Below are 24,482 nucleotides of genomic sequence, written 5' to 3'. Positions count from 1 at the left end.
ACACAACTAATCAAGTCAATATGGCATTGGCAAAGGAAAAACACATATCCCAATGGAAAATAATAGAGTCCAAAAACAGTTCACTATTTAAATGGTCATTTTTTTTAAAAGTTCCAAGATAATGAATTAGAGAAGAAAAAAAAAAAAAAACAGTCTTTTAAGCAATGGGAAATTCATGTGTAAAAAAGTAACTGGAAATTCATGTGTGAAAAAGTGAGTTTCAACTCCTACCTCACATCTTATATTAAAACTAACTCAATATATTACAGAACTATAATCAATGGACTACAGAAATAAATGTGTAAAAAGTATGAGCCAGAAAGCAACCATTTGTAAAATATAAATGAATGAACATGGTTGTGTCGCAATAAAACATTATTTGTAAACACAAATTTGAATTTCATGTCACTTTATAGTCACAGAATATTATAAAATTTTTTTCAACTATTTTAAAATATAGAAACCATTTTAACTCACCAGTTATTTCAAAAAAAACAAACAAAAAACAGTGGGCTAGATTTGGCCCATGGGCAATAATTTTATTTTTTATTGATTTCAGAGAAGAAAGGCACAGGGAGAGAAAGAAAGATAGATCAATGATGAGAGAGAATCATTGATCTGCTGCCTCCTGCATGCCCCTTTTCCTGACTAGGAATCGAACCATGACCTCCTGGTTCACAGGTTGACACTCAACCATTGAGCCATGCCACCTGGGCACAAATATCCTGGTCTGACAATCGACCATTAATTTTGAACATTGTGTCCTTTGTTAAACAAAAATTAACAAAATTAAATTTTTAATTTTTATGTAGTCAAATACATCAATTTCTCCCTTCATGGTGTGTGATTTCCCAGTAGCTGGCTCTAAAAAGAATCCTTACATACCTTCAAGTCAGAATAATTCTACAGTTTCTCCTACTAGCTTTATTATCTTGCCTCTCACATTTAGGCTTTTAATTGATGTGATGTTTATTTTTATATGTGATACTAGAGGCCTGGTGCATGAAATTCGTGCATGGGGGGGGGGGGTGTCCCTCAGCCCAGCCTGCACCCTCTCCAATCTGGGACCCCTCGAGGGATGTCCGACTGCCCGTTTAGGCCAGTCCCCTAAACGGGCAGTCGGACATCCCTCTCACAATCCAGGACTGCTGGCTCCCAACTGCTCGCCTGCCTGCCTTCCTGATTGCCCCTAACTGCTTCTGCCTGCCAACCTGATCACCCCCTAACCACTCCCCTGCCAGCCTGATGGATGCCTAACTGCTCCCCTGCCAGCCTGATTGCCCCTAAATGCCCTCCCCTGCAGGGCTGGTCACCCCTAATTGCCCTCCCCTGCAGGCCTGGGTCCCCCCCAACTGCCCTTCCCTGCAGGCCTGGTCGCCCCCAACTTCCCTCCTCTGCCGGCCTGGTCACCCCTAACTGCCCTCCCCTGCAGGCTTGATCACCCCCAACTGCCCTCCCTTGCAGGCCTGGTCCCTCCCAACTGCCCTCCCCTGCTGGCCATCTTGTGTCCATATGGGGGCAGTCATGTTTGACCACATGGGGGCAGCCATCTTGTATGTTGGAGTGACAGTCAATTTGCATATTACTCTTTTATTAGATAGGATAGAGGCCTGGTGCATGGGTGAGGGCCAGCTGATTTGCCCTGAAGGGTGTCCTGGATCAGGGTGGCGGTTCCCTTGGGGCATGGGGCGGCCTGGGCGAGGGGCCTGTGGTGGTTTGCAGGCCGGCCATGACCCCCAGCAACCCAAGTGGAGGTCCTGGTATCTGGGATTTGTTTATCTTCTATAATTGAAACTTTGTAGCCTTGAGCAGAGGCCAAGGCAGGCCAGGGCTGCAGGAAGCTTGGCTTCCTCCATCACCGGAGGCAACTCAAGCTTCCTGCTCTCTCCAGCTCCGTGGCTGCTGCCATTTTTGTTGGGATTTATTTATCTTCTATAATTGAAACTTTGTAGCCTTGAGCAGAGGCCAGGGCCAGCCAGAGCGGGCGGGAAACTTGGCTTCCTCCATTGCCAGGGAAACCCAAGCCTCCTGCTCGCTCAGTAGCTGCAGCCATCTTGGTTGGGTTAATTTGCATACTCGCTACTGATTGACTGGTGGGCGTGGCTTGTGGGCGTAGCGGAGGTACGGTCAATTTGCGTGTTACTCTTTTATTAGTGTAGATGATGTAAGAATTTCAAACTTCTTTATATAGAGATTCCATTTTCCCAGGACCATTAAATAGTCTATCCTTTCTTCTTCTGATTTATGATGGCAATCTGTCACATACTAAGCTTCCACATGTGCCTAGGTCTACTTATGGACCCTGTATTCCATTTCATTGTTTTTGTTTTCGTTCCTACTCCAGAACAACACTGTCAGAACCAAACTCCAAACACAATGAAAGGTCTAAAAGATCTTAAGTATGTCAACTTGAATATATAACCTTCCAGTGATGTAAATCAGAGGTCAGCTAGCGTTTTCTATAAAGGTGCAGAAATAGATATTTTCGGCCCTGTGGACACAGGGTCTCTGTCACAACTAATCAAATCTGCTGGTGGGATGTGAGGGCAGTCATAGAAAACATGCAAACAAATGAGCTTGGCTGTGTTCCAATAAACCTTTATTTATAGAAACAGGCAGGCAGGATTTGAACCACAGGCCATATTCTGCAAATCAATCCTTGATATAAATAAAAGAGTCAAAGATATACTCATACTTAATTTAAAACTTTTATTACAAATGAATGTTTAAAAGACATATTACCAAAACAAAGAAAAAAACAGAAAAATTTTAATAAAAAAACACAACAGTAATAATTTGGAAAAATGGCTTTTCCTCCTTTTTTATTTCTACATCAATGTCTCCATCATCACTAAAGCATCTCACTGAACTCAGTGCTTTCTAAAATCAATTTTCTTCACCGAGTTCTTTGAGAAAACTAAACTTTCAATCTGTTAGTTCGTGGTAATCCTGCTGTTCCAACAATTTTATACCCAGCCACATGGGTTTTTGTTGCTGTTATTTTCTCATTTATCTGATAGGTATGTGCTTTCATGATCTCCATAAACTAATAATATACATTACTACTTTTGTACAATAATCTTTAAAGGTTTGTTTACTACAACTTCCAGCACCAACCACTGAGAATTTCTAAACTGATGCTAAATTTCTTTATCTCCCTTTTCACAGATTCCATCAGGTACAGTACAAGATATACATTCCCAGTAGAGTTCTAAAACCAGATAATATCAAGCCCTACATATACTAAGTTTTTGTCAATACATATCTTTGATAAAGTTTAATTTATAAACCAGACACAGTAAGAGGTTAAGAACGATAACTAATAATAAAACAATCATAGCACACCGCAATAAAAGTTATATGAATATGGTGTCTCTCTCTTTCTCTCTCTCTCTCTCTCCTCCAGTAATTGTTGTATTTTTTAGTCGAAACCTATTCCTGAATCTGTGTAATCACCCCTTATGTACAATAAATGGCTTGGTGTCACTCATTTCGGGGGACCCCTCACTAAAGTCTTCCCATAGGCTCAATGCTTTCTGATACAACATGGGAACATATTTTCTTTTTCTTTTTTTAAAAATATATTTTTATTGATTTCAGAGAGGAAGGGAGAGGGAGAAAGAGATAGAAACATCAATGATGAAAGAGAATCATTGATCGGCTGCCTCCTGCACGGCCCCCCCCTTACTGGGGATTAAACCTGCCACCCAAGCATGTCCCCTGACCGGAACTGGACCATGACCTCCTGGTTCATAGGTTAACGCTCAACCACTGAGCCACACCAGCTGGGCATGGCAACATATTTTCTGTTCATGTCTTCCACCCACAAATTGGATGAGTTTTCCATCTTAACTAGTAAACATTTATCACATATTGTAGCCAATAACTTTTTCAGTTTCAAGTGCAACAGAAAAACTAACATAAATTTCTTTTTCCTTCTTCACAAGTTAACAGATTTGTTCTTACCGTAGATCTTAGCAACCTCAGCATATGATTTTTTTTGCTTTCCTTACTAAATCTAGAACTTTCACACTTTCACTTTAAAAAAGCACTTTTTGGCTTCTCTTTAGCAATCCAAATTGCCAACATACACTTTTTTTAATATGTTTTTTTTAATTGATTTTTAGAGAGAGAGTAAGGGAGAGGGATAGACAGAAACATCGACGAGAGAAAAACATCATGGATCACCTGCCTCCTTCACACCCTCTACTAGGGATTGAGCTAGCAACCTAAGTATGTGCCCTGACCGGAAATCGAACCAGGTTCCTCTTGGTTCATGGGTCGATGCTCAACCACTGTGCCACACCTGCTGGGCCAGCATCAATACTCTTGAACTTTGTTAAGTAAATAAGGGTTACTTGAACACTGGCACTGTTCTTCTGATAACTGAGATGGTTACTAAAGTGATTAAATGGGTGGGTAACATACACAGTGTGAATATACTGGACAGAGTTGATTCACATCCTGGGCAGGACAAAGTGAACAGCATGAGACTTTATCACACCACTCAAAATGGTACACAATTTAAAATTTATGACTTTATTTCTAGAATTTTCCACTTAATATTTCTAGAATTTTCCACTTAATATTTTCAGACCAGGAAGCAAAAACTTGGATAAGGAGGACAACTGTAATCTCAATAGGTGTAGGTATGATTGTTTGAGGTTATTTCCTCTTCTCCAAGAAGTACTTTGTAAATCAAACTAAAGAAATTGAGGGTTTCTCAGAATAAGATAGATTTTATAAACACTAAAAAGAAAGCCACCCATGTCTTTTCATTACAGGGATGATTTCAGAAAAATAAAGAGCAACATATATTCCAGAATATATAGTACTTTGGCCTTGTAACTTGTTTCACAACTGCATTATCAACTGATTGGACCAGTCAAGCATCAATAAGAAACACATGGCTTATAATAAAACATTTTTGTCTATATCATCCTCAATCTTCAGAAAAAGAAAGAAAAAGTAAAATGTTTTAAGTAAAATTAAATTCACAATATTCTCAAAGACCCTTCAGTTTCCATGCCATTAGCCTTCAAAACAATAAAATCAACCCATTGAATATCCATCAACTCTCCCTTATCCTAAATAATAAAAGGGTAATATGCAGAACAACCAGTCGCTATGACACGCACAGACCATCAGGGGCAGGTGCTGAATGCAGGAGCTGCCCCCTGGTGGTCAGTGCACTCCCCTGCTCAGCCACAAGCTGGGCTGACGGCTGGCGAGCACAGCCGTGGTGGTGAGAGTCTCTCCCACCACCACAGCAGCACTAAGGATGTCCGACTGCAGCTTAGGAGTGGGCCTAAGCCGCAGTCAGACATCCCCTGAGGGCTCCCAGACTGCTAAAGGGTGCAGTCTGGGCTGAAGGACCCCCTGTCCCCTCCCCAGTGCACAAATGTCATGCACCAGGCCTCTAGTGAATTAATAATAGGCTTCTCATTTAAAATTTTCACCTCAGGGGTGGGCAAACTTTTTGACTTGAGGGCCACAATGGGTTCTTAAACTGGACCGGAGGGCCAGAACAAAATCATGGATGGAGTGTTTGTGTGAACTAATATAAATTCAAAGTAAAGGAGCGGAGGGGAGAGCAAGAGAACCGGATAGAACAGCCGGATCTGGCCCGCGGGCCGTAGTTTGCCCAAGGCTGAATGCAGCTATTACAAGTTAACATGATTAAGTACAGAATGAAATCCATGATACACCCAGTCTTATTATCAACCAGTACAATCAGTCTTTCCAAAACTATGACCAAAAATCTAAATATTTAGTCTTCTGGAAAATATAGGAGAAAAAAAATGCCCAGAGTCTTAATGAAAAAGACAGCAATGCCATAATAACAATTAGCATGTCAGTGAAAGCCTCCAAATGTTGATGCTTAAATTCATGTTTCAGCACTAAAAAGACGCAAAGTTGCCTAGACTGTTGGAAATCTGCTTCATCGGGAGAGTTTAAATAGGAGTGTCTTGAGAATCCTCTGAAGCTAATGCTCTTTGGAGAGAAACAGCTAACCAATTACTCTGTGTCAAGCAGATGACAAACCAAAGGAGATAGCTTCCACCTAAGAACAGAAGCATGACTTCTGATATCTCTGCTTCTCCTTTTAAAAATTATTGTTCACGGTTCCTCTCTTTTTACTGTACTCTGACATATCTCATGATCAACTAATGGTTTCTCAGTATGCCCTAAATAGATTTTCATTGTTATCACGTTTTTAATCTATTCCTCTTTCACTGTTACCTAAGAGAATGTAGTAAGTCTCCCTGAAATCCCCGACAAAATTTAATGTGTTCCCTGAAAAAAATACAAATTTCCTTCCTTCTGAAAACACTTATGTATTCAAATGTTCTTCATATTATTAAACCTAATCTTCCGTCTTATAAAATTAGACTTTGATGCCAAGTCATTACAACAGTTTCAGTAGAAACGTCAGCACCAGGAGTTAGGGCTAATATTGGAGATACCCTTGCTATAGTAGCATTCTTTTGGCAAATCTTTACCTTTTGGCATCCTGAAATTTCCATCTCGTTGCAATAACAGAGAACCAAATGTAAAATAACTGTAATAGATGTTACTACTGCTCGTTATATAAGTCGCCACTCTTCACGAGCACATGGAAAGACTTTTTAGAGGTTCTTGCAGTTATTTAAGAGCCTTGTGACAAGGTTTGGGCAATGATCTGTGAGCAAAAGTGGCTTATGTCACTTCCTGCTTTATACAATTAAGAATAAGTGTGAGTACTCCATTCTCTCTCTTTCTCTGATGCAGCAACCCTGGTGGTTATGTGTTTCAGCTGGCTTACCAACAACATGGGAAGCAGCTTAGGTTTCTGAGTTGCCACTTGAAAGAGAAGCGTTCTATATTTTACAAATAAGTCTCTGTTATTATCTATACCAGGGGTGGGCAAACTTTTTGACTCGAGGGCCACAATGGGTTCTTAAACTGGACTGGAGGGCCGGAACAAAAGCATGGATGGAGTGTTTGTGTGAACTAATATAAATTCAAAGTAAAGGAGCGGAGGGGAGAGCAAGAGAACCCTCCGCTCTTTCGGCTCCGCGGGCCGGATAGAACAGCCGAACGGGCCGGATCCAGCCCGCAGGCCATAGTTTGCCCACGGCTGGTCTATAAATATAAAAGCCTAAGCGACCATTATGACCAGATGACTGGACGACCAGACGACTGGACAACCGGACAATTGGACAACCGGACGACCAGACAACCGGCAGGTAATGATGATGCACACTGACCACCAGGGGGAAGACACTCAATACAGGATCTGCCCCCTGGTGGCCAGTGCGCTCTCACAGCCAACCTCCTGTGGTCCCTCCCCCGCCACCACTAGCCAGCCCCCATTGGGCCAGATCGCCAGCCAGGCCAAGGAACCCCACCCGTGCACAAATTCATGCACCAGGCCTCTAGTTATATCATAAAAAGATAAAACATGTAAATCAGTTGTAAGGAAATATTTATTGAGTTCCCATTACATCAGGCATTCTGTTAGATACCCGGGATGGACTTCAACTAGCTTTATATACACCAACAGTTCTGATTTTAGAACTACATAGCAACTACTAGTTTTACAACATAGTTTTACTTCACAACATAGTTTTACTTCAATTGAAACTGAAGAAGTGACATAATTTTAAATAAAATGCATACAAGGTAATATAAAATGGATGAGGAGATAACTAGACAAAAAGATGTTTATCGTCTAGTTTGCACTTACATGCAAAAAGTGAATGTTTTTCTAACTATTTCATCTGAGAGCCCCTGGCAGTCATTCTCATTCTCTTCTAGAGTTCATGTCCTTTCCAATCTGCCCATTCTTACAACCAAAACATCTTCTCGGTAAACATAACTCCTACTTTAAAAAGTGTAGAGGCTGGATAGTAAGAGCATTTCTGAGTAAAATGGATGTTTTCATGGGGAGACTGGAATTTAAATATGTGCAGTCTTTCTCACATTCTCAGAGTTACTTCCAATCCACAACATAAATAATATGACTTGTACAACGTTAAAAAGATATGTGTGAACAACTTCTTAAAGAATAAATAAAATAAATGGAATGGGCCTTTTTTTTAATGTTTCAGGTCAATGTGAGAATAAATTGCTGCTTTCCCAAATTATGTTACAACGTAATTTGAAATGTTCAATGAAAAGAGGACTCAGTCGTCAATAAGTTAGTAAACACTGTATGTTCTAACACCTTTGGAGCACATTTAAAAACTAAGAAGTTATACAATAATGAAAACTGCTTAATCTTTTTTTTAAAGAATCTCTCCAAAACTATTTGATCACAGATTGCATTTGGGAATTAATAACGCTTAATGTCCTCTCGGGGGGGGGAAACATACTTTGAAATATATTGCATGATTAGAGAAAGATATTTTGTTGGATAAATATATTTTACATTTATTTATACTAAAGCTGGGGGGAGAGTTATCTCTTTGTTTTTACTTCCCTATAAATGATCCTTGTATTCCTTTTAGATTTCTATGGGATAATCAAAGGATAAAGTACCAAACTCATAACCTAACCATTTTCATTTCTACGGGATAATATTCCAGGGGCAGTCTTTTAACATATACTCCTGAGTATGTTATACTATCAGAGATAAGATTTAGTCTATGCAGATCAGCTTACTTACGTCTGGGGCTCCTTTTCATTTTGCTGTTTTTGCTGGGGCTGAAGGACGTTATTTACCAGTTCAGTGATCCCACTAAAGGGAAACCACCTGTTTAAATAAGCAAATAATGTGACTGAATAACCAAAGGAATAACAAGGTAGGTCCAATGTCTTCTTACCCAGAATAATAATAAAAATACACAGGCACAAAAGCTGCAGCCAATGGAAATGGGAGCCCCAGCTATGACCCGGGCAGTCAGAAGGTAGGGAAATTCAGTTTGAACACTTAACCAGACCACAAGCAGGCAGCAGGAAACTACATCCAGTCGGTATGTGGATGAAGTAAGAAACTGCAGGCAGCTGTGTCACAAGCCAGAGCGTCAGGAAGCAGAAGACACACCAGCTGCAGCCTCTCCAGTATTAGTGTAAGCTAATACCATCCAGGGCGCAGGAAGCAGAGTATGGCCAAGGTACAGAAGTCAAGCCCACTGCACTCTTTAGACATTTACTTACTGTGTCGGTTGTGGTTTGTGTTCTTCTTTGACCCTAAAAAGATAAGTTTGCACAACTGAGTGCACGGTACTAGGCAGACATTTCTATCTACAGATTTGTGGTCGATAAAAAACATGAAAGCTGAGGTCTGTCACATGGAAAAGCTGAGTGCTTTGCGATATATTGGGATTAACCATTTGAATTAATTTGGCACCAAAAAAAAAAACACAGAAGTTGAAGCGTTTGTTCTTAATAGAGGACTAACATTAAAACTCTGCTGCTGTTCTAATGATTTCATAATTTAGTCCTCACGTTTTCTGCATATTTTATTGATACTGATGCTTTTAAAATAATTATTTTAAGGTACCACATTAAACACAGTTACATTTGCTTTACTGAAGATAAATGGATTTCCTCTTTAATTTTAAAATTTCTTCATTAATGTAAATTGAAGGCATAAAATTTTAAATAAAAGGTAAGGTTCTATAAATGTATTTTTAATGCCTTACAAATGACTGTATTTACTACTTAAAGGGGCAGTTAAAGGAAACGGAGGAGAGGGGAATGTTTCCAATCTACCTAAACATAGCTACCAAAATAAGTACATATATTAAATTTAAAATATTCATAAGCTAAAGTAAATTATTCATGTAACTATAACAAACTAAAAACGCATTTCAACCATAACCAACTCAGTGCTTCACTGAAAGAGCACTGGATGTCCAAAGGGGAGAGGAAGATCAGACACAGTGCAGTGATGCCTCTGAAATTTGGCCTCCCACACTCTGCTTAGGACTGGTCCTGGGAGGCAAACCTATGACTCAGTTGTGAGTTGATTAGCTTTTACTTTCCCAAAGAAAGACTAAGAATTGGTAACTAAAACTGGACACCAATAGCTAGGACTTTCTTTAGGAAGTTAAATTAATACTCTTAATTAAATTCTCCTTAAATCAAATTTATTTTCTTTTCCAGTGTGTTCTTCTTTATAATGCTATAAGCAATAAATGAAAAGGTATACCCTTATACATCTTTGTATCCCAATGAATAAATATAACTGGTAATTATGTATCTTTATATTGACAAAAAAAATCCTCTGTAGTCTGCATATACTTCAAAAAGTGTAACAGGTTTAGCCTAAAGCTAAAGCCATATCATTTAGTATGTACATAATTATATAATTAATTAGTATAAAAGGTTATATTTAACACTAAATATCATATTTAGCAAACAAACACAAGCAAACTATTGACATTGGATTCTATCTAGAAAAGTTATCATCGTATTTGAGAATAAAACAAAAAATTTATTAACATTTTAAAACAAATGACAAAGAAAGATTATTATACCAGCTCATCAAACTAGAGAACAATTCAAGATTACCCTTCACCAAATAATATGTATGTTAAAAAAAAAAACAAATATTGAAATAAATGTATAAATTAGAACTATTTATTTTTAAAAAATCTTGAGTGGTACTCTGAAAGGAATCATGTTCTTAATGACAAAAAGTTTTTATCATAAATAGATATTAATCTACAAATCAGTTTCCCATTTCAAATCTTTACTTGAAAAAAGTTTAATAGATGTAAAAATTTTAATTACCAATTCAGGAATTATTTCTGGGATTTGTAAAATATCTATATATAAGATATGTGAACATTTGTATCAGCTTCCCAAATATGTATCATAATATGGCACCATAAACATTTATCCTGTCTTTAAATACAATCACGAGTATAAAATTATTCTCTATTTTACCAACATTTTAGATAAAATCAAATCTCAAAGTATCTGACCATAGTTAAAATTCATATTGAGATAATAACTTAGGAACTGGTAATATGAAAAAGTAATTATATATTTCTTTGACAATACACTAACATTATTAGCAATGAGCTTCTACATTTCTGCATTTCAAAAAAAGTATGAGATGTCCAGTTTCCAGTCTGATATGTGAAGACCTTGGAAATCTTTACTCCTATCCTTACAAGAAAAAAAAAAAAAAAGCTGAACAAACTGAAAATCAGTAATTCTTAAAGCCATAAGAATGTAGGTTCACAGGGCAAAGTCTGCCCTAAAAACTAGAGAAACAGACGAGTAGAGAATCACAACTGACCGAGAAGACAGTCCAGGAACAGAAGCCCACCCCTGGAGCCAGTATCTGTAGGAACACTTTTAACTGTAATTGCCCAGTTGCCGTAGACTCGTCAACTAGATGGAACTTTTAAAATTCCAAGGGATCCCAGTCTTGGGCACTTCCACAAATTTTACCTCCAAGAGCCCTACCAGTTGCTCACAGAAAAGAGCACATAAAGATCTCCTCCCACACCCAGCAGGTGGAAGGGGAAGTAACCTCTCTGAAATACTCCCAGGACTCTCTACTCTCCTACCAATCCTACAGTCAAGAGAGACTATTTTACCAGAGTCTAACCGACTGGGTTTGACCAAAATCACACCAGCCAAGTAAGGTGACTATCCAATTACATGCCCCTCTAACCTTCAATGTGGGAGAAGGAAAACACCAAACTACAAATGAGTGTTCTATAACTGTACACCTGAAACCTATACAATTTGGTTAACCAATGTCACCCCAGTAAATTCAATTTATAAATAAATAAGAAAATAATACAGTAATTAATAAATAATAATACAAGAATAAACTCTTTTCACATACAATTATAAGCCTACTTTTGCCCTATGTTGTATATGGTGTAAGGGTGATCAAATATTTTAATAATTTATTATTGTCTACTCTGTAAAAACTGTTTATTTAAAAAATAAAACAAATGACATATTTAATGTCTGGATATAAGAAATCAAAAAAATATGAATTGCCATAGCATCAGGCATTTTTTAAATACTATTAATTTCTAGAGACTTACAGAGAAAAGATATTTCGTAAAAATATAAAAATTATTCACAAAGAAGGGGGTCATTACTTTTTACAACTGAGAAAACCAAGTAAATCATGAAACTAGTTTTCCATAGTAGCTTCCAAGAATTAACAGCTCAATGAACAAGGCAACAAAATCAATCCACCTTAGAAAGGCATCTATATCTGATTAAATAAATATATTCAATGACAGAAGCATACACATTTTGAAATTCCTTGGCATCAACACTATAAATTATATAGTCTTCAACCAGAAGAGATGTTGAGATATCTGGAGATTAGCTCTAAGTTGTTATTTTTAATGCAAAAGATTAAAAAACGCATCAAAATATTATTAGTATATCTATTAGAGTGGCAAGATTGTGGGTGGTTTTATTCTCCCTGTATTTTCCAAATCTTCTGTAATGTAATTACAGTTTCTCATAATTAAATATGTAAAATATTTTTAAGATACCATCTGATTTAAAAAAGAAGAAACCACCCAGTGTACTCCATGCTTATAGGCAGTTTAAATATTAAACAATCTTTCACATCCTATATAATAAAAACCCAATATGCTAAATGTCCAGGAGTCTGGTCGGCCATTCAACCAATCAAAGCGTAATATGCTAATGACATGCTAAGGCCACTCAAGCACTCGCTATGATGTGCCCTGGCCACTAGGGGGCAGACAGTTGACCAGTTGACCAACTGCTATGATGTGCACTGACCACCAGGGAGCAGATGCTCCGACTGGAAGGTTAGCTTGCTGCTGGGGTCCAGCCAATCAGGACTGAGCGAGATGGGCCGGACACACCCTGGAGCTCTCCCACAGTCCCTCCCTGGCTGGCCAACCTCCTGTGTCCCTCCCTGGCCCAATCCTGCACTGGTGGGGTCCCTTGGCCTGGCCTGTGCCCTCTCACAATCCGGGCTGAGTGCCTCTGCCACGAGTACATGAATTTTGTGCACCGGGCCTCTAGTATAGATATAAAATCCATTTTCAAAGTCCCAAAAAAAGGGATTTACAATTAGCAACACCTATCCGTCGATACAAGTTCTTTCTGTCCTCGTCACAATAACTCAGAGTTGCTCAAAGAACAGAAATAAACCTTATGTATACGTTCTCTGATCCTTTGATATCTTTTGGCAGTTCTCTGTGGGTGTCATTAGAGGAGAAATGCTGATGACACTGGGGTATGGATCTTGTTTGAGAAACCTAATTTGTTCTATCTTCTCTTCTCTGCTACCAAAATGGAGCACTGTCCACAGGCAGCTGGCCAAGCAGCCAGGTGAACGGCTCTAGTCACGCAGGCATTTGCACATGTCTAAAACACTTTATATCCTCTTATGATAAAATTACTCAAGACATAAAGAAAGGAAGTAGCTGCAATAAATCATGCTGGCATAGCGCAGGCTATTTATTCTGAACAGGATGGTTGACAAAGGAACCTGCTGTCACAACATATGAGAGAACTCAAAATAATGAGGCTTTCGGAAAAAAACGTACTAGTAAAAGGAATAAAGAAAGACACTATCCGTATTCCATCTTCAAGACACTCTCAAAGTAAATGAGGATGAGGGATTTGATTTGACATATTGGAGGTTAAGAAAGCAACAACATGATCTCCCAATTTACCAGTAATTGTATATGGAATAGTACAGACTCTGAGGTCAAGCAGACTGGGGTTTGAATACTGCTAGCTCCAATGTTCACTGTTTTGCAAGTTACTTAACCATTTTATTTCCATTTCCACCTCACAGAGTGGTCATTAGGATTCAAGAAAGTAATGGATGAAAATACATGGCATATGTTTTATTACTCTCTAAACGTTCCTATATGTTTGGAATGTTATAAAAACACGTAGTGCAATGAGTGGCACATAATGGGCTCTCAATAAATGTTGACTCACGTCTTTGTTGCAGTCATGAATATTAAACCAGAGGTGCTTTTCTACCTTAAAAACAAAAAAAAAAAAAAGAAACTAGATAAAGGAGGTCACCAAATTTGGACCTCTACCTCCAGGCAGATTTATCACATGAAATAAACATCGTGCACAAGGGTATAAGAAGGAATTTTCTCAAAGCCTAAAAGAATCATAAACAGAAAAACAATGATCAAGTAAACACAGAATAGACAAAGTTAAGGCTAATTGCAAAATCACCCAGCTTCTGAGAACCCCTATAGTTTAAATGGCTAAAACTTACACAGCCGTAGTGGTTCACACAAACAAAACTCAGAGAAGAGGTTGTTTCACAAATCAGGGGAAGGAAAAAAAGGGGACGTGTGGTTGATGTTGTCATAGAAACTAACTCACCAGAGGGGAAAAGTGAAATTATATTCTTACTTAACATCAGGGTTCAGAATTTTTATTTCTGTAAAGGGCCATCTAATAAATATTTTATGTTTTTTCAGGCTATTTAGTCTCTGTTGCAACTATTCAACTCTGTCATTTTAGCACAAAAACAGCCAGCCATAGACAATACAAACAAATGAACATGGCTGAGTTCCAATAGCTTTATTTATAAACACCAAAAACTGAATTTCATATCATTTTCACATATCATGAAGTATGGTTATTCTCCGCTTTTTTTAACCATTTAAAATTATCAAACCATTTGTAGCTCACAAGCTTTACGAAAATTCGGCCAGATTTGAGACAGATATGAACTGTGGGTTGTAGTTTGACAAACCCTGCTTCACAGTATTAAAAAAAAAAGAAAAGAAAAAGAAAACCCAAAGTACTAAATGTGAAAGATAAAACTAACATAAGAAAATAAAGAAAAACATCTTATTGACATCTTAGAATGAAGTAAGATTTCTAACATCACACTAAGGTTAAAAAATAGTGTGCATTTGACTACATTAAAATTAAAAATGTCTGTTTAATGAAAGACAACATAGGGCACCTATCATAATGGATAGGTAAGACAGTGGGAGAAGATTCTGTAAAATTAAAAAGGCTTAATGTCTAGACTATTCAAAGAATTCCTACAAATCAACAAGAAAAAAAGGAATCCAATTATATTGAATACTGATTAATGCAATTTTAAATAACAATGGGAAGATTGTAGTCATATAATAGCATAAAAGTTGACAGAATTCTTTACCTAAGTAAAATGTACCTTAAAGTTTATAAAATGCTATCCCATACATTAATTCATTTAATCTTCACAACATATAAAGATGGAATTATTTTAAATAAAACCCAATCTAACATATTGAGAACTAAAGTTCATATAGTTTAAACTAGAGGCCCGGTGCACCAATTCATGCACAGGTGGGGTCCCTCAGCCTGGCCGGCAAGCGGGGCCGATAGGGGCAGTCTCATCCAGTCCCGATCAGGGCCTGCTGCCCAGGAAGGGGGGAAAAGGGACCATGGGAGGTTGGTCGGCCACAGGAGGTTGGCTGTGGGAGCACACTGACCACCAGGGGTGCATTGAGCATCTGCCCCCTGGTGGTCAGTGCATTGTCATGGTCTCCCGGTCGTTTGGTCCACCAGTTGTATTGGTCGCTTAGGCTTTTATATATATAGATTATATCTCCAAGATCACAGTTTTAATCAGAGATAGAATGTTTTAAAAATAAAAATAAAAAAGCAAAAAAACAAGAGAAAGGAAGATGGCGGCATAGGTACGCCTGTACTCACCACCTCCCACAACCACATCAAAATTACAACTAAAATACAGAACAACCATCATCCACAACCACTGGAAAGGTGGCTGAATGGAAGTCCTACAACCAGAGAAGTAAAGAAGAAAGCACACTGAGATGGGTAGGAGGTGCGGAACAGGCTGGTCTGGCACGAACGTGGGCTGCTCTTTTAATCCAGAGGAAGATAATCTCTGCAGAGGCCGCCCCGAGGAGCAAGGGGTCCCAGCCCCAAACCAGACGCCCAGCCCAGGGTCCCAGAGCTGGGAAAAGAAGTCCCTACAAGCAGTAAGAACTACAGGCTGTGAAAACCAGTGTGGATTGGGGCTCAGTGACACAGAGGCTGCTGGAGATCCAGCTGCTCCTCTTAAAAGGCCAGCACACAAACTGAACTTACAAGGTCCCACTTCCTCTAAGCTCCAGGACCAGGGCAATGCTCTGGGGGATACAGACACATATGAGGAGAAACTGGATTGTCTGGCATTAGGGCATGAACTCAGGGGCGGCTTTGTCCCAGATCATTTTCACAGGGATCATTGTTCCTATGCTGGGACCTCTCCAGTCCAAGGGCTGACTGGCAGCTTTCTGTTAGCTCCACCTCATCCAATTTACAATCCCACCCAAGCTGAGTGCAGCAGCTTTTGCATATGAATAGCCTTTCCCTGCTCAACCTAAAGTGTCTCAACAAGCTGCAGCTGGGTCAGGGAACCCCAAACCTATCAATAAAAGGCCCAAGACCTGGCACCAGCACCAGCCTGCCTTGCTTCACAGCTGGGCCTCATCTGGGCACTGCCAAACATGATACAAAGAGGAATCTGCAGATCTCTCTGGAGCTCCTGCTGGGTGGCACCAGGCAGTGGCTGACTTTGCACCTCCCTGGAGACCCAAGAGCCAGTGTACACAGTGGTCAGTGTCAGATCATACCAGATTACAACTCTACACACTCATAAGCAACACACTCAAGGGGCATTCTCAGTGAGTACCAAAGCCCCATTGAAGCAAGTCCTACTCCATAGGGGTGTCTCCTACACAGCAGTTCTCCCACTGTAGTCACAGCTGGTCCTCACAGCCAATTGGCCTTGCGGTCAATTCCTCCTAGTAATACCAACAGCAATCAAGTCTCAACTACAATAAGACTGTACTCACAGCCCACAAAGGGGTGCACTTAGAGCTCCCAACTCAGGTGACTGGGGAGGCTGAGCCACTGGGCCCTATAGAACACCTATTACCCAAGGACACTCTACCAACTCAAGGAAACATAGCAGCTCTACCCAATACATAGAAACAAACACAGGGAAGCAGCCAAAATGCAGAGATAAAAAAACATGTCACAAATGAAAGAAATGGAAGAAAGCAAACTACTGGATATAGAGTTCAAAACCACAGTTATAAGGTTACTCAAGAATCTTCTAGAAACCTCCAAAACAATGGAAAAGGACCAGTCAGAAATTAAGCATACACTGACTGAAATAAAGAATAATATACAGGGATTCAACAGTAGAGTAGAGGATTATGAGATTCAAATTAATGATTTAAAATATGAGGAAGCAAAAAACACCCAAAGAAGAGCAAAGAGAAAAAAGATTCCAAAAATATGAAGATAGTGTAAGGAGCCTCTGGGACTACTTCAAGCATACCAACATTCACATTATGGGGGTGCCAGAAGAAGAGAGAGAGCAAGATATTGAAACCCTTTTGAAGAAATAATGACAGAAAACTTCCCCTACCAGGTCAAAGAAATAGACTTACAAGTCCAGGAAGCACAGAGAGTTCCAAACAAAAGGAACCCAACGAGGATCACACCAAGACACATCATAAATAAAATGCCAAGGGCTAAATACAAAGAGAGATACTTAACAGCAGCAAGAGAAAAGGAATGCCCATATGACTGTCAGCTGATTTCTCAACAGAAACTTTGCAGGCCAGAAGGGAGTGGCAAGAAATATTCAAAGTGATGAATAGAAGGACCTATGACCAAGATTACTCTACCCAGCAAAGATATCATTTAGAATTGAAGGTCAGATAAAGAGCTTCACAGATAAGAAAAAGCTGAAGGAGTTCATCACCACCTAAACAGTATTATATGAAATGCTGAAGGGTGTTCTTTAAGAAGAGGAAGAAGAAAAAGAAAAGAATCAAAAATATGAACAAAATGGCAACAAATACATACCTATCAACAACTGAATCTAAAAATTAAAATAAACGAATAAGAAATCTAATAAACAGAATAAAATAGAATCAGAGGCATGGAAATGGAACAGAGGGAAGGGGGGTGAGGAGACTGGAAGAGATTAAACAAAGATCTTACTTGCGTATACATTACCTATGGACACAGACAATAGGGTGGCGAAGGCCTGGGACACAGCGGGAACGGATAGAGGTGAGCAATAGGGGGGAAAAAGAGAGACATCTGTAATAATCTCAACAACAAAGATTTTTAAAAAATAGTCATACATGAGGTGCCTTTATATATATGCCGATGTATATTAGGTCAACCTGTAGGTTTCAAATCATAATTCTATGTGTAAAGGAGTGCAAAGAAGAGTAAATCGGAAGAGGAGGGATAATTAGGGCCAGAAGGTAAGCATAAATATTGAGCAGAGAAAAGGAAATGACCATTAAGTGGCCAGAGAGGCAGGAGGTGTGGGACCCACTGGGCTGACAAAGGAAGTGGAGAATGGAAGATAAACACAGCTTGAGCCAGGAAAACAAGCAGAACCTGAATCAGGAGGTTAAATGGAGCCAGAGCCAGAAGGGAAAGCAGACACAGGCACACAAGAGGAAGCAAGGCCAACATAAAATAGTGTGCTATGCCAGAAAGGAAAAAAGGCTCCTGGCTTTTGGCTGCCTCAGGCATGAGAGCAGAAAGGCATGGGACTGTGCTAGTACATGTGTTCTCCGGGGCCATCAGAGAACTAGAACTTTATATGCAACTACAACTCACTAGTTTAAAAAAAAGGGGGGGGGGGGGGCGGTCTTTGTTTATTATGCTCTACGAATTAGCATTTCTTTCCTACCAATTATTTTGACCTATTTTTATTAAAACGCTCTACCAAGTAAATAAACATATGTTCTTTATCTATTCGGTAATTTTCCACTGCCAGAATTTAGAATCAAATTTAACGTCTGCCACACTGTTTTCTAGTTCTTTGCAGATCCAAGTGGTTTCCTAATTTCTTGAATAGGTCATGCATACAACTATCCTGTGAAAATACGTTATTTTAGTTGAAAAAATACATTAAGATTTATATCACAAGAAGCTAACTTTTTAGTTACCTTTTTCCTTATCCTTTCTAATAAAAAAAAATTATTTCCAAGATAGCTCAATAAGTTTTTTATGTAATTACTACAAAGTAATTATCATTTCGCAATGTTTAAGCTACATCTTTGAAAAATGACTGAATGGTTTTTCTTTCCTTTTTTCTTTTTTTAGAAAAGAATAAGATTCAGTAATTATGTAACAAATTTAAAAAGGAAAGTTCAAATTGAGGTTAGATTTAATTTTATCAGAATCAGTCAGACATTTACATATATGATCAGAACTAATTCACCATCTAACAATTCATCACTAAAACCTATTCAATCCAGTTCCATCATTAGGCAAATGTACCACCAAACAAATTTTTTAAAAGGTCTATGTGATAATAGCTGTCCTATTAATTGGTGAACACCTATATTGATTGGCAAAGTATTAGCCAAAGTTAAATTTCAGTAACAAATTAAGAGAATAAAAATACCAACTTAGATGATTAAGATTTCATTAAATTTATATAGCACTCATACTCTACAATTTTGAAATCTAAAAATTTTCCCTAGTTAATTGGCTTATTAAAGTAAGAAATTACAAAGACTTTGGTTTTTTATTGCAAAATACTTAACATATAACACTGTGAAAGTTTAAGGTACACAACTTGTTGATTTTATACATTTATAGTGCAGTATGATTAGCATTATTAATACTTCTATCCCATCACATTGTCATTTCTTTTTTGTGTTGAGAACATTTACCATCCAGTCTCTTAGCAACTTTAGGTATGTAATACAGTATTATTCATAATTCACTGTACTGTGCATTAGGTCCCCAGGACTTATTCATCTTCTAGTTGCAAGGCTGTACACTTTAACACTTCTCCAATTACCCACGCCCAACCCCAGGTAACCATCATTCTACTCTGTTTCTACAAATTCAGCTTTTTTGCATTCCACACATAAGTGGTATTATACAGTATTTTTCTTTCTGTCTGATTTATCTCACTTAGCATAATGCCCTCAAGGTCCATCTATAGTGTCACAAATGGCAGATTTTCCTTTTCTCGAGAGTCATACTCCACTGTGTGTGCGCGTGTGTGGGTATATGTTCATGTGTATCTTCCTTATCCAGTCATCCACTGATGGACCCACAGATTGGTCCCATATCTTGGCTATTTGAACAATACTGCAGTAAAACTGAGAGTGCATATCTGTCTTCAATATCCTGCTTACATCCCCACTGTCACTGCACAAGGTTCCCTTTTCCTGCACATCCAGGCCAACACATGCTATCTCCTGTCTTTTTGATGTTAGTCATTTTAACAGGTGTGAGGGGATGTCTCATTGTGGTTTTGATTTGCGTGTCCCTGATGATTAAAGATGTTAAGCATCTTTTCATGGACTGTTGGCCATTTGTATGCCTTCTTTGGGAAAATGTCTATTTCATTCCTCTACCCATATTTTAAAGAAATTGTTCGTATTTTTGTTATTGAATTTTTAAGCCGCCTTCATCAATCCAGTTGTTCTATTCATTTGTGTTAATAAGCTTGGTCTTATCTAGACTAAATTAAAAAAAAAATTTAAGGCTAAAAATATTTTTAAAAGTATCTTTTGTCTTTATCTGCTTCGTTTTCCTTTTTACTATCTAAGATTCTTAAGATTATTTTAAAATCAAATTTCTTTTAAAATATAGGTAAGTATGCCCGACTGGCATGGTTCATGGTTGAGCATCAACCTAAGAAACCAGAATGTCACGGGTAGATTCCTGGTCAGGGTACATGCTCAGGTTGGGACTCGATCTCCAGTGTAGGCTATGCTGGAGGCAGCCAATCGATGATTCTCATTGATGTTTCTATCCCTCTCTCCCTCTCCCTTCCTCTCTCTGAAATCAATAAAAAAATATCGAGGATTTGGGGTAGGTATCATAAAGGAGAATACTGCATGATCATATTTTGTGGTAAATCCTTATCTACATCCAGGATGAGAAATTTTTAAGTGGAAATACTGAAGCAGAGAAACTGCAAAGATGTAAGGATTTTTGGCTTAGCAGCCTTTTTACCTAGTCTCCTTGATTCTCATTCAGTGTATTTGATATAGGTGATATAGTCTTAACTTATAAAGAGTAAGGCTGGAATTCTGGATCCTCACTGGGGTGACAGTATCATTAGAACAAGAACATATTCTACAGAGAAGCTACTTTTTTTATACCTTTTTTAAAACTTTAGAATCACCGAAATTTTTTAGAGCTGAAGAAACCTTAGAGACACTCCAATCTTACATTTTAATTTTACACGTTACTGCAGAGTAACCTGCCCAAGGCTGCGCATTCAGTTAGGGGAGAGTTACGACCAGAACACAGGTTACCCACTCTCGGTACTCCTTCTACAGTATCTAAATATTATACCTAAATTGACTTGTGTACACTTTCATAATTGTGGCCTGTTAGGTCTGAGTTATAACTAAAAAAGTGTTGAAAAAAGCGAAAGCGTATGAAGCCAGATATTGTTGCCGTCATTATATAGGGAAATAGTTAATGTAGAATGAGAAAGCCACCAGGGGAAGAAATGATTGAGGTATTTTATTTGATGGCTTCATTCACTGCATGTCCCATATTTCTAGAACAGTGCTGGGACACAGTATGTGATAAGATAAATATTTGTTAAAATCATGATGTTTTAAAATATAATGTCTAACACCAATATACAATTTATGCTTCCTCTTTTCATTTTGCCTAAAGGTGGGAAAAGAAGAAGAAAAATAGAAGGAACACAGATGGACATTTTTCCTGACTGAGAATGCCAAAGAGAAATGGGAATATTAAACTCTTGGAGTTAATAGTCTACTCAGAGTTAACAGTCTAATAGTGAGTTAATAGTCTAATAGTGAATGGACTATTTAACAAAGGCAGCTAAGAGCCTTTAAAGGCTTTTGACAACACATTGGCTAGCAGTTTGATATTAACCTAGTTTTGTCCTAGTCAGGAGACAGAATAGAGATAATATTAAGTACTGTTTGTAATCATTAAGGATCAGAAACATGGGTGAAAGGAAGAGAAAAAAGAGCGATCACTTTTTGAGAATCTACTATCAATTACTGAGATAAGCACTGTGTTAGGTGCTTTGCACATATTATTTCATTTAACCCTCACCAACCTTTTAATGTAAGGTAGCATTTCTGTCTTGATTTGTATTTCCTGTACCCCTAATCCAAAGTGAATCTGTACAGACTGTCTCCAGTTTCCAAATAGATGATATTCCAAAATTATCTTTCTTAAATTGATTGTTTGTAACCTAAAATGCATATTCCTCTAGAAGTATTTTCAGATCCCCATGCAGACCCACAAAAGCTAAGTTATAGCTTTAAAACTATAGCTGAAATACTATAATGTTCCAATGAATGAACAAATAAGAAATCCTGCTAAAAAATATACATTACTTGTTGGGTTAGTTTTTTGTTTTGTTTTGTCTCACCCTGGGGACCTAACCTTTATCAACATCATTTTTTTCCTGCAGAGATATGTATCTGATGAATGAAGGAAAAAGTATTGAGGACGTGTCCAACTGCCTGGTAGTGGCTTGTCAACAACATAAAGAAAATATAACTTGGAGAATATTACTCTGAGTTTCATGGGTTACTTTATCTGGACAGAGCGTATACTGACTAAGCTAATAAATAAAATTTCCTATGAAGAAGAAAGAGGCAGATATAAACCCATAAAACACAGATCAAGTCCTGGCTCTTCCAGTATGATTCTGGATGTCAACTCTCATATTTAAGTCTGTTTCCTCATCTGTAAAATAAGAATAAAATTACTTTCCCTTCTCTAGGGGACTAAAATAAACCCAATACCACATATTCTCTTAACACGAAAACTGACCACCTTGACCTTAAATTTCTATTAAGTTACTTTTTTTTTTTAATACTCATCAAGGATATGTTTTTTATTGATTTTGAGAGAGAGAGGAGAAACATTGAGGGGTTGCCTTGTGTACATGTCCTGACCAGGGATCAAACCCGCAACCTATGTATGTGCCCTAACCAGGAATCAAACCCATAACCTCTTGGTATATGGAACGATGCTCCAACCAACTGAGCCCCCTCAGCCAGGGCTGATGTTAGCTTTTTTGGCAAGTAACCAAAATATATCACATAGCCAACCAGAGTCACAGGGTTACTACTGTATTGCTAAACATCTCCCATTCCCATCGTTTGATAGAAAAAAAAAATATGCCACAGGAGACCAACCTTTGCATTTCCTCATTAGCTGAAAGATTAAAGAAAGAACCATGGCAAAGACTATAATCAAGCAGCAATATGAAACTACTCTGCAACTACTAAATACATTATTAAAAATAATAATTATTTCTTTTTACTGACTGCTTGCCATTTCAGTCATGTTAAGTACTACCCTCTGAAGAAAGTACTATTATCCCCATTTTATATGACAAGACTGAAGCAAAGGAAATTAATTTAATTAAGATCAGATGCTTACAAACCAGGCTTAACATCCACATCCCAATATCTTAAATCACTGCAATAGTAGAGTAGAGAATTTGGAGAACTAATATTTAGTAAAAAATATTAGACTTACCAAAACTGTCACATCCTCAAGAATATCCCCAAAGTAGAACTTCGGTGAGATATCTTTTGAACTGTTCTAAGTTTTCTCGTCGAAAAATCAGTTTCCCAATTCTGTTCAGCCTTCTTCAGGATTCAATGCCATCTGCTCTAAGGAGTTATACCCATAGCATTTTTATATCTCTCAGTTACAATTATAATCACTGTTCACTTCTCTTCTCTAGACTATGGTATTGAGTCCTTATTATGTAGCCAAGTATTTTATAAGAATCTATATATATAAAAATCCAGTGACCAGAATGCCAGAACGACTAGAACGACCGCTCGCTATGACACCCACTGTAGACAGCCAACCTTCTTGGCCCCTCCCCCAAGCCAGCCCAGCTCCCAATCGCCCCTCCCACCCCAATCAGGGGCGGGGCCAGCCAGCCAACCACCCGCAGCCCCTACCCCCGACTGGCTCAGCCCCAATCGGCCCGCATCAAGACGGGCCAGCTGGACCCCACCCGTGCATGAATTCGTGCACCGGGCCTCTAGTTTAAATATATTCTCTTATTTAAAACTCACAAAAAAATCTTTTAAAGTTAAGTATTATAAACTAACTTTATGGATGAGAAAATTGGGATTAGAGAGATCAAGACAAAGACCATGTCTTACTCATTTTTGTATTTCCCAGTGCCAAGCAAAGATGATGTCACATAGTGGAAATAAAAGTTTGATGAATCGAGTGAATTAATAAATCAATTGTTATTCGGTATTTTTTTTTCTGCCTATTGACAACATTTGAGACTTTCCTTTGGTAGACTGTCTTATCTTTTCTAAACTTTACAACTCAAAAATAGACATTACTCAAAGACTAACCAGTATATATCTGAGATTATTTCATAATTTCTACATTGTATTAATTCTTTCTTACTGCTTTTTCTTAGGTACATGCAGACTTTTAAGCCTCCTCTACCATAAAGCACATCTACACAAATCTACACTAATAAAAGAGAAACATGCAAATTGACC

At 38.2% G+C, this 24,482-nt stretch overlaps 1 protein-coding gene across 27 annotated transcripts in view; it reads right to left on the bottom strand.

Annotated features, from left to right (window-relative positions):
• The window catches only part of RIMS2 (regulating synaptic membrane exocytosis 2), a 366,091-nt gene that overhangs the window by 312,557 nt on the left and 29,052 nt on the right, over positions 1-24,482 (bottom strand). For 16 of the 27 annotated variants that reach the window (XM_080646620.1, XM_080646597.1, XM_080646598.1 and 13 more), the window contains exons 2-3: positions 9,142-9,174; positions 8,651-8,737 (exon numbers count right to left, since the gene is read on the bottom strand). The exons of the other annotated variants lie outside the window; for them this stretch is intronic. In XM_080646620.1, the coding sequence (XP_080502746.1) occupies positions 8,651-8,737; positions 9,142-9,174 (120 nt within the window). The remainder of the gene's footprint in view (positions 1-8,650; positions 8,738-9,141; positions 9,175-24,482) is intronic. 27 annotated transcript variants of the gene reach the window in all.

This window comes from Plecotus auritus (genome assembly GCF_963455305.1).
Source record: "Plecotus auritus genome assembly, chromosome: 11".
Taxonomy (NCBI): Eukaryota; Metazoa; Chordata; class Mammalia; order Chiroptera; family Vespertilionidae; genus Plecotus; species Plecotus auritus.
Note: the sequence above shows the minus strand (reverse complement) of the source record. Positions and strands in the feature narration are given on the sequence as shown.